This window comes from Nanorana parkeri, unplaced genomic scaffold (genome assembly GCF_000935625.1).
Source record: "Nanorana parkeri isolate BGI_ZX_2015 unplaced genomic scaffold, ASM93562v1 scaffold978, whole genome shotgun sequence".
NCBI lineage: Eukaryota > Metazoa > Chordata > Amphibia > Anura > Dicroglossidae > Nanorana > Nanorana parkeri.
Window position 1 is genome coordinate 192,747 of NW_017307246.1, and position 19,460 is coordinate 212,206.

Sequence of the window (19,460 nt, forward strand, 5' to 3'; positions counted from 1 at the left end):
AAGAGTATCTAATCCCAAAACTGTAACATACTGTATCTTACCAGACCTTAAATGTTATGGCTGCATTAATTTTCTTTTTTTCAGGCTTTTCCCCCTTATTTTTTCCTGGTAATCCTGTGATTAAAGCAGCAGTAAGGAGCATAAAAGCACCACACCAAAGGTATAGGTGTCCAAATATATTTTTTTTATCACAGAAGTCAAAAGAAAACACATAAGTTGTCTTTGTTACCTTTGATGAAATATACCTACACCTACCCACACTTCTTACCAGGGCCGGACTGGGACTAAAAATAGGCCCGGGCATTTTAGACTGAGCAGCCCAATCAACGAGCCGGCCGTCAGGCATAGCAAACCGGCCCGAACACAATCTAAAAAAATGTAGAGGCCTAACTTCCCTTATTTAAGGCCTGAATACAACATCCATCCCAAAGACTAGTGAGAAAACCTAAATTGCTAATAGGGGCCCTCACAATGAGGGATGACATCTGGTGGGACTTGGTCCTGGAGAAGTTAGGACTCCTAAACAACCCTAAGCAAAAAAAAAAAAACAATTTCAGACATGCAAAGAGGAAGGATTTCTAATAAAGGTAATAGCTTGTAACTTGTAGTGACTGATTTAGGGCAGACTTTTAAATGTTTAAAATTAATAACATATTTAATAAAAAAATTAAAGAAACTATGAAGAAACTATGAATTCAAAACACAACGCAAAACATAATTCCCTCTGCACTCCATATACCTTAAGTGGATTAGAGATTGATGAATCAATTCACAATACACCAATATACTTGGAGAAGGTAGCAGTACTCAGGCTAGCATCAATTGTCCAGTTATCTTGTACCTGCACAACTTCGTCAGAATCACAAAAGATTGAGTGGCTTATAAATGACAATTGCTGACTTTAATGTGTTACTGACATCTCTTTGATTTTTGAACATACACAAGAGAATCGCTAAGGCTGGGATGTACTTAAGTGAACTATGGCAAGTCAGGTGAATAATTGATGTCTTTGCAGTACAAGCAGATCAACAAATCAAGATTAGCCATGTACTGTTTCATTATTCCAATGGCAAATTGTGACTTATCAATCTGAATGCTGAATATTCCCTAGATTAATAGCACTCATTGGCAACAACTGTTTCTACAGAATCAGCTAATTACAATAACTACCAGAGCTTAGCTACTGTCTTTGTTAGCATGAAGTAATATTTTAATTACTTCAAGCCACCCTTTTGAGGTTTATGTAATTAGATGAGAAAGGAAATAGGGTATCTTCACTTTACTACCACTCTCTGAAATATTGAACAACCACGTTCAACATAGCTAAAATTCATTTTTGTTGCTGCTTTAGGCCTTTGAATGTAAAACATGTAGCTTTCACCCTCTGCTTTAAAAAGTTTTGCTATTACATTTGACTTTTTGATCTTCTAAAGTATAATACATATTATTAGAATAGTATGCAAACTATTTAAGTGTGAATATTATACTAAATTAATGTAATGTTATTTATAATCCCTAGCAAAAGTGACCTGGGCATCTTCAGTGTGAATACATAATTAAACCAATATATTCTTGTGATGTAAATACATTCTAATTAACATTTGAGTAATTGGAAGGTGGGTTAGGGAGAAGGTGATCTTGTAGACTATAGGAAATTGTTGGGAAATTGTTTAGTTTCCTCTACCCAAAACTATTTTAGTTTATTTTTTATAACGAGAATGCAGAAAAAAAATGCAGGAACAGCTATTGTTGAGTGAAATCATCTAGCAGCTCAAGATTGAGCTGTTATAGTAATCCAGGACTCAGTTCTCCTTGGTTCCACTTGTAGCTGACATGGACGTTTGGTACTTAAATGTGGCAATTGATTGGCAATTGTGTGGTTCTCTGGCCCCTTCAGACAGTAGTCTGTTTTCCTTACCTAGGTGCTTACTCAAGGCAGCAAAGGAAACTTTTCTTCTTTAGACTCCATTCTAGTAGTTAACTGGCTTGTTTTATTTCTTTCATGTTATTTGACGTTGCTATTCATTCCCTTTTCTCATTTTGTGGATTTTTTTTTTGTTTAGTTTTTTGCTCTGATCTTTTGTAATGGATCTTGCTGAGAGAAATATCACATGTATCAAATGTCCTGTGGATCTCTTATTTATTTGTCATTTTAGATTCCACTGGAACTTATCGGTGGGTCACTAGTTTTATACAATTATTGATTGTCATAATATGTTGATGTTAGTGTTAGTGGTCTGTTATTATGGGTTTTACTATTTAATGTTTGATTTTGATAATGTTCACCCATAATTCTGAAGTGTGTATTCTCCTCTTTTCCTCTACTTTGTTTTTAATGTAATTACATGGACTGTTTATTAGATACCAGTGCTCCTAAGTGTTTCCCCCTGCCCTTCGCAGCGTGCTATTTTAGTGGGGTTGGTGTTGGATCACAACCAGCTATAACTAAAGCTGAGTAAGGCAGAAACACATCAGCACTTGTTCTTTGTACAGATGCATGTGGAATAAAGTTTGAAGTTCTTTGGAAGGTTCTACAGTTTTTTAAACCTACGTTTACAATCTCTCATAGTTTTTGGTGCCATTTGGTGATGTCAAGAACAGATGAGGCCCTGTATATTAAGAAAGTTTACCACCACTGCTTTAAATAAATACAGCACATTTTGTGTGTGTGTGTAAATAATTAAGATGCATATCAGATACTGCAGCAGCTTAGGATTGAATGGATGAAACAATGGTTGGGCTTGACACATGACTACTTATTGTGCTCCATACAGTAAAACTAGTAGTTGGAGCTAATCCATAATATTTACATACTTAGCCATACCACTGACTCATTTATTCTGCACCATTCAATTCTGTTTCTGGAATTATGATAATAGTGTGAATAAGATGCTGGTACTATGTTTCAAACAGGCACAGTCTCATTACTGCTCCTTAGAGCTTTGTAATTTCTTTGTAATTTATTTTCACCATATAGCTGGTATGCTTCAGCTAAAAGAAGAAAGCTGTGCTGCTAATTAGGATTCATATAAAAAACTGCAGCAGCCTAGGGTTGAATGGAGGAAACAATGGAGGGGCTTGATACATCTTTACTCTGGATCAGCCATAACTACCCATTGTGCTATATAGAGTCAGACGTGTATTTGGAGCTTATCCATAATACTTACATGCTGAGCTATACCACTGCTCCCTCAATAATTCTGTACCGTTGAAGTATGTTTCTGAAATTATGGCACCAGTGTGCATGAGATGTTGGTAATAGACAGGCACAATTGCATTGCTGTACCATAGAGCTTTGTAATTTTTTCCACATAGCTAAATCAATATAGCAGTTATGTTTCAACTGATACAGATACAGGATTTATAAACAATTTGAGAATGCCTTCAACTTAGAACAAGACAGGTTTGCTCTTATTCTGATAAGTTTGTTATCTGAAATGTTTAGATGTTCGCACCAAATAATTGATTTATTTTCTAGAATGTTTTATAATAAATATATCAGCATAAACTTGCTGCATTGAGTAAAGAGTGAGCATTTCCCAATGCAGTAATGACCTGTAATTACCCAAAGATTAATTAATAGACATGTGCGATTCGTTTCGTTCCGAATCGAAATTCGGCCGAATTTTCGGAAATTCGGACGAATTTTCGGAAATTCGGACATTTGGATGTATCCGAATTCCGAATTACAGACGTAACGAATGCAAACGAATCCGAATTTCCATTTCCGAAATTCGGTAGCGGTAGTTCGAACGTTCGTTTCGTTTTCGGTTCTTATTCGTTTCGTTCGTTGAAGCAAAGTGACATTAGAGAAGGAGAAAAATATTTTTTCCCCCTCAAATGTCACTTTGCTGCAAACGAACTAATGAAACGAATAAGAAACTAATAAGAAACTAATAGGAAACGAATAAGAAACGAATAAGAACAGAAAACGAAACGAACGTTCGAACTACCGCTACCGAATTTCGTCCGAAACCGAATTCCGAATCCGAATTGACTTTCACACCCGAATCCCGAAAAACAAAATAAACACAAATCCGAATTTAAATCGAAACGAAACTAAACAAATTTTTTGGCAGTGCACATGTCTATTAACCTCCCTGGCGGTAATCCCGAGTCTGGCTCGGGGTGAATTTTCAATGCTAGGAGCGGTAACCCCGAGCCAGACTCGGGGCTGCACAGAAAAGTGACTCACCTTGTCCCTGCGATCCCGTGGCATCCTCTGCTGTACGCGGCTCGAAAATGAAACTAAAAGCCGGCATCTGACTTTTATTTTCGTCTGAGCGTCACAGCCGGCGGGAAATTCAAAAGTGAAAAGTTGCAATATACACAGAATACACACAATACAATGTAATCTGCTATGATTACACTTATATATCAAACTATTTCTCTTCAATTTTGTCCCTAGAGCTTTGTCCAGTGCCCTGCCTGACACTTTTTCACAATTATAAGAAATTATAATATAATAAATAATTATAAAAAATTATAATAAAATAATTTAAAAAATGGTCCAGTAAATGGGAATTCTGGGGTCGTTGCCTGATCCGTACCACAGTAAATAAAGTACCAAGTTCGCACATCACTGAGCTCGGTCGCAGAATCCTCGCTGTCCTCACTTTCAGTGTCTGTTGAGGAATTTCCCAACGAATCGCTATCACTCAATTCTGCAAGTAGTTCTAATTTACTATCGCTGTTTTCTACCTGGTCTAAAACCGCTTTTGACCTAAAACAGCGACGATTCTGCGACCGAGCTCAGTGATGTGCGAACTTGGTACTCTATTGACTGTGGTACGGATCAGGCTGCGCCCCCAGAATTCCCATTTACTGGACCATTTTTTTAAATTATTATATTATCATTTTTTATAATTATTTATAATTATTTATTATATTATAATTTTTTATAATTATTAATAATTTATTATATTATAATTTTTTAATTTCGTGTTTCAAACTTTATCATACCTGGGATGTCTACTGGACTCTTGTTTGGACAGATTTAGGTGAGTTATTCCTAAGATTTACTAAGAATTACAGGCCTACAATATAAACAACAAATTTCCATGCAAAAAATTGTACCGCTTTTGGTACAAAATTCCTGACATAATCATACCGCCAGGGAGGTTAATTAATGAATCTATAGGCAATTATGGATTATTACTACACTGGAAAATGTCTCAAGCAGTGACTAGTTATTGAGAAACTCTATAGAATATCAGTCATGACTGTGGTTATACTGCAAAGATAGAGTGGGGAAAAATTAGAACCAGTCAGTTCCTACTGCTGTCTGGTGCTCTGCTATAAAGATTTCCCATCACTTACTGTCCATCTAAAAACTGTTTCACCAGACAGAAAATGAGGGTAAATATCAAATAGAACAGGGCAGAATAGGGCAGGCTGGAACACCTGTAAGTTTTATACTGCTGTCTGCGTCCCTTGGTAGATGTTTCCTCACTTCCTGTCTGATGAAATTGTTTTCAGCTTTTTAACAGAGCACTGGATAGAAATAAAACCTGACAGTAGCTCTAATCCTTCTCCCCTCTCTCCAATGCTAGATTTACACTTTAACATCAGTTAGTATAACATAAATATGCACGTACCCCATCCGATTCCATAATAGTAAAGATGCTTGCTCTCCTCTGAACCGAACACCTTGATCACCATGCTGTAGAGATGCAATCCTTCCACCAGCATCCACGCAAAAGCACTTAGAAAGAAGAAGTGTAGCAATATTGCTACAATTTTGCATGGCAGCTGAAAAGGAACACATGGAGTACACAGGTTAGATGTAAACATCACATATTCTAATTTCTTGTGGTTGACATCTCTATTATCTTTTAAACTGTTCACCTCATTCTGGGTTTAGATAAACAGCCACATATGTTCCCAAAAGTAGCTAAAGGTTAACTACTAAATGCAAAATATTAATGATGCCTCCAGCTTCAGATATGATTATATGTCAGGCTATTGTATTATAAGAATTGTTACTTTGCCAGTCACTGATGCTCAGAAAATTCAATTTCCTGGACTAAGGGCAGATACAGGAATATGTAGGATACCTATATTTAGAAACTTAATGCAATAATTGCTGTTCTGTTTTAAAAGGAAACTATGGCTTGGGTCAATTTTTTTTTCTTTTTTCCATATTTAAACTGATTCTTTATATCTGTGTTTTACTATATGTGTATAATCTTTGTTGTACAAATAAAATGCAGTACATGACAAAGGATTCCAGAGCACTATGGGCAAACCAAATAGCAAAACTGGAGGCGTGCCTTGATTGAAATCTTAAACAGAGCTTTCCAATGAAGGCTGCCTCTCCCCTCTGACTCAATCAACTGTGTGCAAGAATTTCAGCTGGAGCTTTTGAACTCTGTAAACAACAGACTTTTCAATCAGGTGAAATATATTACAAGAAACTTAAAATGCAAACAGTCAACCAAATAAATGACTAAAAAGCATTCAAATGCAATAAAGAAAAATATTTTTTAGCTTTTTTTTTGCCCTCACCATAATAAATAAAAGAAAACAAATGAAAAATCAAATAGCTTTAACTAGTTGTACATTTATACTTGTATTAAGAAAAATACCTTTTTCTCTGGTTTTAATAGGCGGGTATTAAAGTCAATCATGCCCTATCCAGACTCCTATCATGGACTGGTCTGGTAGCTTGGTAAAGTTATCTAGACATTATAAATCATCTTTACATGAGGTACTTCCAGCAGATGTGCTCTTGATACAACTAAGATGTTTATGTATACCAGTTACATAATTAAAGTGGGAGATCCTGGGGTTGATTTACTAACCTTATAAACACACCATGAACATGTATACACCTCTGTAGTGTGTTCCCTCCCAGCATGATCTATGGGTGGAATCTAAACACCTTTGTAGTGTGTACACACCCAGCAGGTGTGTTGTGCAAAGCCAAGCATGAATTGCAAGGTGATGTTGTGTAAATTAGCTCTATGTTGTGTTGCTTGCGTTGATGAATGCAGGAATGTAAATGCATGAGCTAACCATTTTTGTCTAAACTGTGAAGCAGCATTATATATGCATCATGTGCATGATTTTTCCATATATGGCATTAGTGGAAATATGCTTTGAGACTTTTTGGTTGATAAATACGTTTTGCTGTGTGAAAATCACACGCACCTGGTGCGTGCGTGTGTTTAGGTTAGTAAATCACCCCCACTGAGTCACTGGCTGTGTAAAAGTGCTGATTTGCTTGGTTTTCTGCAGTTTTTACAGCCATTGGAACGGAACAGTTAAAAATAAGGAAGGTTTTTATTTTTCATGCTCCACCAAAATTTACTCAAACCTTTAATTACTTAGGGAAGATCTACTTTTGACATCACTAAAACAAAGGGTTGTGAGAATCATTACAGACAGAGAAAGAAATAAGAGGAGGTTAGTAGGAGAGGAGTTTATGGGGGTTTGCCAAGCAATGGAGAACCAGCTCAATTTCTGCATCTTAGCTTTGGTAACAGAGCTGAAGGGTGTGTGTGTGGCATATGAGAGGTAGAAATCTGCAATACCACCATATAATTTATCAAATATGATTTAAACACAATTTCTGTGACCGAGGGCCATGTGTGACCCTTTGGTACTTGTTGTGCAGTCCTTGGACCCGAGTGCCTGTGGTGGGAATGGGAAGCATTCATTTGTAAAGGAGAAATAACAGTGAGCGCTAATAGCCTCATGTAAAAGGTCCCCAGTGCCTATCTGTCTTCAACAGCATTTTTCCAGTCTCCAACAACACCTGTAGCATGTTTACAGTCTGTGACTATCTCCTTTCCTCTAGTATGTCTGCAGTCTCTGACAGTCCTTTCAAGCATTATATATACTGAGCATTATGTGCATAATGGTGATGTCAGGGGCAGTAACTGTTGCCACCTATACTTCATAAGTTGACAACCACTGCAAAACATAGTAAAAACAATAAAAACACATTTAATGCAAATTGGCATGCCTGTGCAAAGTTATCCATGCTTCTATGAGTTAACTGACTAAAAAAGTGGTTAATGTGAACTGCTCTGATATCCTGATACAAAATCTCAGCTATCTATATTCTCCATATTTCATGTTCATTGAAGTTTTGCAGATTAAATCCAGTACCTGCCACTTCTAGAGGCAAATTGTTAGGGTTTGGAATGTTGTAATTGGTGTTAGAAGTGTTTTTATACATCACTGGTGACAAAAGAAAGCTATAAACGCTAAATGCAGGATTGGATTACTGTTTACACTTGGGTTTTGCTTGCTACAAATTTTTTTTTTTGCTTTGATGGTTTTACAGGCTTGGCTTATCTGATCTTTTTGGTAGTGACAAATAAGGGTAAGAGATTAATAATTTACCGAATGTAATTACAGAACGAATGTAAACAGAAGGCACATTACATACACAAATAGTAAGGCTGTTAATGATTAAAAATTTTGTGTTCGATTAATCGAAAAAATTTGTCATCGATTAATTTCGACCTAGGTCACACCGAGCAGGCAGAGCAGGTACAAAAGGAGAAGGCGTAGGCAGTCCAGTAAGCAATCCGAGGTCAAAGGTATAGGCAAGCAAGAATGGTCACAACGTTCTGAGGTCAGAGGCAGGCAAACAAGGTCAAAGTCAATCCGGGTCAATAATCAAAAGGTACTGGAAACAAGGATCAGGAGACATCAGGGCGGTTGAAGAGACAATCCAGCAATGAGTAGGTGTGGAGTCTGGGTTTAAATAGGGAAGAAATGATCTGGAGAGCGCCACTTCCTGTGCGCCTTTTGGCACGTTTTTCTGCGGACAATCCTTGGCTCGCGCATGCGTGCAGGCCCATTACGGGAAGCCCGGCTTGGCGCATGCGCAGAAGCAGCAGTTCTCTGATAATCACCCAGTAGACAGCATGATGCTTTATTACCAGCAGGGGCAGTAACAATTTTAACCAGCATTCTGTGGACCATGCTTTCTGCACAGTAGTCCTTTCAAAAGGCAGTTAGAAAGACTTTCACATTAGCAGTTGGAAACATTGTTTATCCTTTTTCCTCCCCATCTTCCCATAACTACTAAAACTAAGACCTTTAAAGCCTGCTTTTGAATTTTACTCAAGTTTAATCACATTCAAGTTTATATAATTATAGTAAATGTAAACCCTAACTTAATAAGATTTAAATTGCTACAGCACTGTGTATCATAAACGATGTCCTTTATGTAAAAAAATACTTATTTTCACTTTCATTGCATCTTAGTGCAGCCAGTCACCTGTAGTCATTTTGCCATCTCCTGTTTACATGCATGCACTCCAGTGATGGGTGCATGGGATTTCTCAGACTAGATTTCCCGATGCTGAGCATAGGCTTGTTTTATAATGTGTTTACTTATATTTAGAATATGCACAGTAGAATACTTAAGTGTGCACAGTCTGGGCACGGGTTCACTTTAATGCATGGCATGGGGTGTCCAACAAGCTCATACAGGTGTAATCACAGGCTTTTGGCCATATAGTATACTTTAGCAGAAAAACATAGACAGCGCTCTCGGATGGGGAATGCTAGCTAGCGTACATGTATGCTGCCCTGGAGACAGGAGGAGTACCTGTAGATGCAGATAAACAAAGGAACACGGAGGGCGCAAAAACACAGAAATGGAGCACTAGCGGGTTGGACTGGGGTGTGTATTACAAAAATTGTACTGCTAAGGAATTGTTGGCAGAGAATGAATGTAATGGTACTTACATGTGAATCCAGGAATCAGGATGTAGGCGGCCTGTGCGGAGGATCGGGACTCTCGTGGTGTCTGTTGATGTGCTGTTTGGGAGGATTCGTCTACCAGGGAGAGATGCTGTGGAAGGAGAGAGGTGACTCTGTCTGTGATGTTGCTGAAGGGGTGTTGACTCTGGGCAGTGTGATGGAGAGTCAAGAGGAACCCAAAAGTAGCGAGCCCAAGCTGAGCTACTGTGACCACGGTAGTGAGGGACGGCACTCAGTCTGTGTCAAGTCAGCTGAGGGCGGTGTGCAGGAGTCGGTATGCAAGCGCAGCTGACAGATCCCGCGTGATCGGCTTAGTGAAGGGACAGGGGTGTAGTAGATGGGGTGAGCAAGAGCGACGCGTTTCGAGGTGTTTAACCTCTTTTTCAAGCTCGAGTAGAACAGTCGAGCTTGAAAAAGAGGTTAAACACCTCGAAACGCATCGCTCTTGCTCATCCCCATCCACTAGACCCCCGTCCCTTCACTAAGCCGATCACCCGGGATCTGTCAGCTGATGTAAGTACCATTACATTCATTCTCTGCCAACAATTCCTTAGCAGTACAATTTTTGTAATACACACCCCAATCCAACCCGCTAGTGCTCCATTTCTGTGTTTTTGCGCCCTCCGTGTTCCTTTGTTTATAGTGTACTTTAGGCCTATCAACTATCAAGGAGACCTATCAAGGAGGTTATTTCTTAAAGTGACACTAAACTCAGGAGTTAAATCTTAAAAATGGATTCACATTCCTTAGATATAAACAACAATGAGGCTTATTTGTTTATCACTTGGCTGTAGATCCTCGAACCATCTCTGAATTGCTGCTGACACTGTCCTTCCTTCTGGAGGCTATTTTTGTATCCTATGGTCCCTGTGTGTTGTTAAGTAGTCACCGCTCCAATAGCATTCCCACGATGGAGTATAATTTGAATACAAATTAGTAAACTAAACATGAGATTGTAGTCCATCATGGGAGTGAGCTTAGAGTGGTGGTTACTTTACAACACACACAGGTACAATAGGGAACAAAAGTAGCCCACTCCAGAAGGAAGGAGAGTGTCAGTACCAATTCAGAGATGATTTAAGGATCTACAGCTGAGTGATACACAAATAAGATACATTTATGATAATAGTTGAGTTGCTGAATGCAATTTTAAGATTTAACTCCTGATTTTAGTGTCACATGATTATACTTCTGATTCTGAATATACTTTCCTAATATCATTCATGAATCTTATTTAAAAGAGCATTTGCAGTAACATAAGTTGAAAGTGTAAGGGGTGTAGCCAACAGGTATCGAAGGCAAAGGCACTGTTCACATCTACACATTTTAGGTGAGATGCCTGATGTATCCTTGGTGTGGTTTTCCGTAACAATAAATGGATACAATGCACCTAAAATGTGCAGATGGGAACAGGGCCTTAGGTAAGTTAGGTAGGTGTTCTAATGGACAAAAAAGTGACAGTTGATCCATCATTTGTCTCAGAATACAAGTAGCTATCAATATGAGAATACAGTGAGGGGAATTTATCAAAACTGGAGCAGACAAAATCTGGAGCAGCTGTGCATGGCAACCAATCAGTCTCTCTCTTTTAATTTCAAATCTTAAAAGGAGAACTATGGGGTCAGTGTTTTTCCCCATAGTTCTCCTTAGGGTAACGGGAGGACACAAACTAGCATCCTCCCGTTACCCTAAGCTCAGTATACCGCGAGCTACAGCTCGCGGTATACACAGATAAACAAAGGAACACGGAGGGCGCAAAAACACAGAAATGGAGCACTAGCGGGTTGGACTGGGGTGTGTATTACAAAAATTGTACTGCTAAGGAATTGTTGGCAGAGAATGAATGTAATGGTACTTACATGTGAATCCAGGAATCAGGATGTAGGCGGCCTGTGCGGAGGATCGGGACTCTCGTGGTGTCTGTTGATGTGCTGTTTGGGAGGATTCGTCTACCAGGGAGAGATGCTGTGGAAGGAGAGAGGTGACTCTGTCTGTGATGTTGCTGAAGGGGTGTTGACTCTGGGCAGTGTGATGGAGAGTCAAGAGGAACCCAAAAGTAGCGAGCCCAAGCTGAGCTACTGTGACCACGGTAGTGAGGGACGGCACTCAGTCTGTGTCAAGTCAGCTGAGGGCGGTGTGCAGGAGTCGGTATGCAAGCGCAGCTGACAGATCCCGCGTGATCGGCTTAGTGAAGGGACAGGGGTGTAGTAGATGGGGTGAGCAAGAGCGACGCGTTTCGAGGTGTTTAACCTCTTTTTCAAGCTCGAGTAGAACAGTCGAGCTTGAAAAAGAGGTTAAACACCTCGAAACGCATCGCTCTTGCTCATCCCCATCCACTAGACCCCCGTCCCTTCACTAAGCCGATCACCCGGGATCTGTCAGCTGATGTAAGTACCATTACATTCATTCTCTGCCAACAATTCCTTAGCAGTACAATTTTTGTAATACACACCCCAATCCAACCCGCTAGTGCTCCATTTCTGTGTTTTTGCGCCCTCCGTGTTCCTTTGTTTATAGTGTACTTTAGGCCTATCAACTATCAAGGAGACCTATCAAGGAGGTTATTTCTTAAAGTGACACTAAACTCAGGAGTTAAATCTTAAAAATGGATTCACATTCCTTAGATATAAACAACAATGAGGCTTATTTGTTTATCACTTGGCTGTAGATCCTCGAACCATCTCTGAATTGCTGCTGACACTGTCCTTCCTTCTGGAGGCTATTTTTGTATCCTATGGTCCCTGTGTGTTGTTAAGTAGTCACCGCTCCAATAGCATTCCCACGATGGAGTATAATTTGAATACAAATTAGTAAACTAAACATGAGATTGTAGTCCATCATGGGAGTGAGCTTAGAGTGGTGGTTACTTTACAACACACACAGGTACAATAGGGAACAAAAGTAGCCCACTCCAGAAGGAAGGAGAGTGTCAGTACCAATTCAGAGATGATTTAAGGATCTACAGCTGAGTGATACACAAATAAGATACATTTATGATAATAGTTGAGTTGCTGAATGCAATTTTAAGATTTAACTCCTGATTTTAGTGTCACATGATTATACTTCTGATTCTGAATATACTTTCCTAATATCATTCATGAATCTTATTTAAAAGAGCATTTGCAGTAACATAAGTTGAAAGTGTAAGGGGTGTAGCCAACAGGTATCGAAGGCAAAGGCACTGTTCACATCTACACATTTTAGGTGAGATGCCTGATGTATCCTTGGTGTGGTTTTCCGTAACAATAAATGGATACAATGCACCTAAAATGTGCAGATGGGAACAGGGCCTTAGGTAAGTTAGGTAGGTGTTCTAATGGACAAAAAAGTGACAGTTGATCCATCATTTGTCTCAGAATACAAGTAGCTATCAATATGAGAATACAGTGAGGGGAATTTATCAAAACTGGAGCAGACAAAATCTGGAGCAGCTGTGCATGGCAACCAATCAGTCTCTCTCTTTTAATTTCAAATCTTAAAAGGAGAACTATGGGGTCAGTGTTTTTCCCCATAGTTCTCCTTAGGGTAACGGGAGGACACAAACTAGCATCCTCCCGTTACCCTAAGCTCAGTATACCGCGAGCTACAGCTCGCGGTATACTGAGACTCCACAGCCGGAGCGGATCCCAACTTAGATGACGGGATCCACCCAGCTGCGTGAGTGACAGCTGGCTCTGCCTATCTAGAGGCAGAGCCAGCTGTACCCGCCCCCTCCCCTGTCCATTCCGCCAGTCAGCGCTGGCAGATGGGGGAGGGGAATCCAGCCCCCCCTGTCACGGCAGAGAGCCGTGACAGGATCGAGAGGTGAGCGAACCTGGTATGTGTTCGCTCACCTCCCGATCTACTGAGCCGACCTGTGACAGTCTCATTGTCACAGGTCGGCTAGAACTATGAGGTGAGTGGAAATCACTCATCTCATAGTTCTCCTTTAACTGAACAAACTGAGGAGAGAAGCTGATTGGTTGCCGTGCACATCTGCTCCAGTTTTTGTCTGCTCCAGTTTTGATAAATTCCCCAGTATCTTTTTTTCGGCCTAGATCTTTAAATAAACCAAAGAGATTCCACAAGTTTATGCACTATTTGTGGAAGAAAAGTAATATTTTCCTTTACCCAAGAGACTAGAATTTTCTGATTGACTTCTACTATTGTCTGTGCTGACTTTTTTCTACCCACTTGCAAGCATGCCACCCATTTATTGCATCCTTAAATAGGGTAAATAAAGCCATTTGGGAAGTATACATTTCTTATGGACCCACCGCTAAATGAAAGATAAGCATAATTAAAGGAAAATGGGTAGTTTTAAAAAGAAATTCTAACTTTTCGGAAAAAAAATAACTGCATTTTTGCATTGGCGCCAGTAAAGCATTACAGCCATGATCAGTGGCTCATGGGTGTAACTGTCACCATTAAGGTGTTGCACCTGCTAAACCCTGTTAAGGTATGTTTTGCGCCAGGCTGCCAAATCCCTTTTGAGGGAGAAAAGTAAAAGGGAAAAAATATAAATCATATAGATGTTGGAATTTGGACATATAGATGTTATGTATTTCCTTAGATATCTAAGCCTGTCTCTGGCCCACCTAAATGGGATATTTGGTTTAAGGTCTGTAAGGAAATGCAAAGAGCGTGGCCAGAGAGATACATAACCTCCACATCTCACTATCATTGGAAACCTTGTGGTTCTAACACAGTGCCAGCCAGGCTAAGCGACATGTGAAGATGCTATGGGCCCTTTCTTCTTCTTTTTACTCTATTTAATAAAATTAAAGTCTGTCAGTGTCTGCCTGTGTCTAGAAAAGAGCCACAGATATTGTACAGTTGCTGGACAGTATATAAGCAGCAATATAAGGAGGAGAGATGAGACAGGTTTTATCTTGCAATAAACTTTAGAATGGATTATTTTAGAGACAAGTGCCTCAAATATTGTAAAGTGGCTTTAAATAGCAGCAGACATCAGCTGCTATCTTGAGCTGGAAAAAGCTACGCTATAATCACTCCCAAGTTCACCAGTCTGCACCCCACTTTATCCAAGCTTTTGTCCACTGCAACCACTCCCATATTATCTATTTTTTGGCAATGAAGCAGTGTGCTTGCTGAGAATGTTCTCAGCCTAAAAAAGAAAACGAATGCAGCAACCACCATCTAAGGATTGGTAACCTGCAATATATTACATTTGTGTTCACAGGTTTATTTATATAAGTTTACTGTTTTTGGTTGTTGTGATGGCTGCAATGCCAATGCCGTGTTCTCCATACTCAAGTATTGCTAGCTGGCTGGCATGTTAGTTATCATAGGTGTATTTTAAATGATAGAGACAGAATATCAACCAAAAATCCAGAAAAAACACATGATATAAATGTTATAAATTGAGTTGCAGTTTCTATGAGTAAAATAAGTATTTGATCCCCAAGCAATACATGACTTAGTACTTGGTGGAGAAACCCTTGTTGGCAAGCACAGAGGTAAGACGTTTCTTGTAGTTGGTTACCAGGTTTGCACACATCTCAGGAGGGATTTTGGTCCACTTTCTTTACAGATCTTCTCTAAATCCCTAAGATTTCTTGGAAGTTGCTTGGCAACTCGAAGTTTCAGCTCCCTCCATAAATTGTCTATAGGATTAAGTTCTGGAGACTGGCTAGGCCACTACATGACCTTCATGTGCTTCTTCTTGAGCCACTGCTTTGTTGCCTTGGCGGTATGTTTTGGGTCCTTGTCATTCTGAAAGACCTACCCACGACCTATCTTCAGTGTTCTGGCTGAGGGAAGGAGGTTCTCATCCAAGATTTTACAATACATGACCCCGTTCATTGGCCCCTCAATGCGGTAAAGTTGGCCTGTATTTTTAGCAGAGAAACAGCCCCAAAACATAATGTTTCCACCTCCGTGCTTGACTGTAGGGATGGTGTTCTTAGGGTCATAGTCAGCATTTTTCTTCCTCCAAACATGGCGAGTCGAGTTAATGCCAAAGAGCTCAATTTTCACCCAATCCTTCTCTGAATCATTTAGATGCTCATTGGCAAACTGCAGATGGGCCTGTACATGTGCCTTCTTGAAGAGGGGGACCTTGTGGGAGCTGCAGGATCTCAACCCATGGCGGTGTATTGTGTTACCAATGGTTTGTTTGATGACTATAGTGCTGTCTTGAGATCATTCACAAGCTCCTCCTATGTAGTTCTGGGCTGATCCCTCACTTTTCTCATGATCATCCTTACCCCATGAGGCAAAATCTTGCATGGAGCTCCAGACCGAGGGCGATTTATGGTTATTTTGTATTCCTTCCATTTGCGAATAATCGCTCCAACAATTGTTTCCTTCTCACCAGGCTTCTTGTTGATAGTCTTGTAACCCATTCCAGCCTTGTGCAGGTCTACAATCTTGTCCCCTAACGTCCTTTGACAGCTCTTTGGTCTTGCCCTTGGTGGTGAGGTTTGAATGGAAGAAAGAGATTCTGTGGACAGGTGTCTTTTGTGGACAGGTGTCTTTTATATACATAACAAGTTGTTGTTAGGAGCACCTTCTTAAATTGACAGGACTAATCTGTGTACCACATCCAGCCAGTCTGTGGGAGCCAGAATTATTGTTGGTTGGTAAGGGATCAAATACTTATTTTACTCATTGAACTGCAACTCAACTCAACTCATTTTTGGTTGATATTCTGCCTCTAACATTTCAAATACACCTATGATAAAAATTATAGAACTTTAACTTCTTTGTAAGTGGGCAAACTTCAAAATCTGCAGGGGATCAAATAATTATTTTCCTCACTGTATATTGCTTCCTTTTGCTTTAAATGTTGCATATATAGACTTGGCCACTAAAGAAACAACTAATTTCTAAACAAAGTTCCGGATTTCAAAAAATATTCCTAATACACCAGCAAGCAATATTTAGTTAATGCAGGACACTTCACCGCTGTTGCAGCCATCACACTAACCATGCCAAAAGTGGTTTCCTACCTGCAGTCTAGCAACGTGCAAGAAGGCTTGTAAGCATTAACATGCATTGATAAAATGATTTACATTGTGGATCTTTTTAACATCTGTATCCCCTTTGTATACCATTCCCCAGATAGGGTAATCTTGCTCTATATTTTTGTGTGTGTTCACATAACAGTCACAAACAATGATAGCCAAATGGTAACCACATTGGTGCAATTGTGTATATGAACACTGGGTTCCGTGCAAATATGGACAGGGACATCTGACAAAGATTGCTTTTATGGTGGAAATATATGCCTTCTTGTGAAATACATATAGGCTAAGCCATTTCTACCATACAGTATAAATATTATCTAAGGCTTCTCCCAAAGCTGCTCTTATGGCAATTTGAAAGAGGCAGAGCCCATCTGTCTGTGCCCTCCACACTATTAGCAACCTTAAGGTCAACTTTTTACATACATTTGCCCCAATGTTCCCCCCTTCACCCTCTCCATCTCAGGGATATGGCCTTTTGTCCAAACTGCCCTCCCTAACCTTTCCCGTGTCAGAGAAACCTCTCTACTTACCTCATATCAGCTACCAACCTTTTCTACCAATTGGGGCCTATTCCAACTTGGGCAGCTCCAATCCTCTTTGCTGAGCTAATTGGACATAATCAACACATGCCCCAATGTAGAAGCATTGAACTTGAAAGCCTGCTGGGAGATGGCTTCCCTTATGTCCTATAGATAAACTGCCTTTTAAAAAGTGCAGTAGGCTGCAGCCATCCAGCTAAGTGAAAAAAGACAGGACTCGTAAACTATAGCCAGTGATATAGGAGTGGGAGCTACCAACTAACATCAAACATCAACACAGTGGACTGCTCTCTACAAAGTACTTAAATGTAGGCCATTTAAATCCAAGAAAACACATTGTAATAACATTAAGTCATGGTAAAAGAATATTAAGCAGTTAAAATACTTTCTTCACAGCATGCTAAAATAAATCATATTAACTGTGGGGTTAGGTTCTTATAGTGGATAACATTCTGAATTCTGTTTTGTTCAATCTAGGTAATGAAAAGTGTCTGTTTTCAAAGGTTTTGGTAGTATAAGAGATTACTATTGTAGAGTTCCATTTTTAATAGTTTTGTTTTTCAGATTGTTTGCACCTGAATCAGTCTGACACTTTTAAATCTAAAACAAAAATGTTTTAATAAAAGAGCTATTGATGCAGCAACCCTGCTAGCCAGAAACGTAAATGTTTAACATACTGTAACTTTGCTTTTCCGCCTACATTCCTTGTTTATCTCCATTAATGGCTAAAATAAGTTTAAAAATAACAGTCGCCCATGGTTTTATTGTAATACGGCATATGAAGTCAGCTGTGTATTAAAAATACTACTGCCCATTAGAATACCATTTATATAAGTAAATTGCCATATATTCCAACTTTCTGGGATGGGAAAGAAAGACACATTTTAATACAATGTGCTACAGCCAAGTCACGTAGAATAAATTAACACACTAAGATGGCTAAAAAACACCCACTAGTTTATAGAATAATAGAATGGGTTAGAATAATTATAGAATAATAATGGGTTATAGAATAATAATTTAGGCAGGATAAAAAGTCTAGGGTAACATACAGTATATTAGGTTTTACAGATATATTTTACATACATTTTAGAGACCTATATACCAATAAAAAGATGGTTAATTGAAGAGAAAAGATAAACAAAGCAAAAGGTGAGAGCTACTGTATGTGTTCAGTTCTGATAAGCCCCAGAAAAGTTTACATATTTATCCATAATTGAAAATGTCTTTAAACAAACCAGTCTGTAGTTTGTGTTTGCAGCTGGCCATTTAGCTAGAGCAAATTGCCATTGCCTTTTCTCAGAAATTGTATTGAAAAATATAATAATAATAACACTCAATGTATAAGTGAGTAATGTAGAATGCATGTGCATTATTACCTGCAAGCTCAAACAGAAGTGACTCAGAAATATCATTTGTCAATGGTATAGAAATGTATCCTTGGAACAGCGAGATCACCCCATCTCCTAGATGTGAAGATTGGAAAAATTCCACTACTCCTGATATAGATCTCCCGTTGTTATCAATATGAAGCTGGCTTTTCTTTTTCAAATGGCTCACACATTATCACACTGATATTATCAATACCCAGTAACAGACAGCTTGTATGAATTACATAGACAGAAGGTTGTTATGGCTGTCCAAACCGTAAATATACTTTATACATTTGGACTGAGAGTTCTGATTGTTCCATTATTTTCTAATTCTTTGGCTGGCAAATTTCAAATAATAAAACCTTTTACAATAGTAATGAAGAGCAGATGATGGAATGATAAATTTAATAAAGAGTAACCTTTTCATAAATGAGTTCTTCAAATCTGTTTAACTAATTCATGTCTGGACAGAAAGATCATATTTATCATGACTAGGCAGTGATAGAAAGGTATATACTGGAGATGATATAGAACTCTGACCACTTGGAAGAGATTGCTAAATAGTAATGGGCCGAACAAGGGGGAAGGGGTCTATTAACTAAGCTGCCGCAGGCAGCCGAGTGAATTACCGACCTAAAGCGAAGTGAGCCGAACGCTGTTTGGCTATTCACTTCAGGCTGGTGCGGCTGATTTCAGCCGTATATCGGCTGAAATCAGCCGTACATCTGGTGGCTTCGGGTCGGCCGAACATGCACAGCATGTTCGGCCGACCCGAAGTGCAGAAGGAGTTCGACTCAGCCGATCCAACATCTGGATCGGCTAAGCCGAACCTCCGGCAGGCTACTCGCTGC

General features: G+C 39.3%; 1 protein-coding gene across 1 annotated transcript in view; it reads right to left on the reverse strand.

Annotated features, from left to right (window-relative positions):
- The window catches only part of ADGRD1 (adhesion G protein-coupled receptor D1), a 486,234-nt gene that overhangs the window by 121,465 nt on the left and 345,309 nt on the right, over window positions 1-19,460 (reverse strand). Inside the window, exon 22 of the mRNA XM_018566815.1 lies at window positions 5,598-5,751. Within this exon, the coding sequence (XP_018422317.1) occupies window positions 5,598-5,751 (154 nt within the window). The remainder of the gene's footprint in view (window positions 1-5,597; window positions 5,752-19,460) is intronic.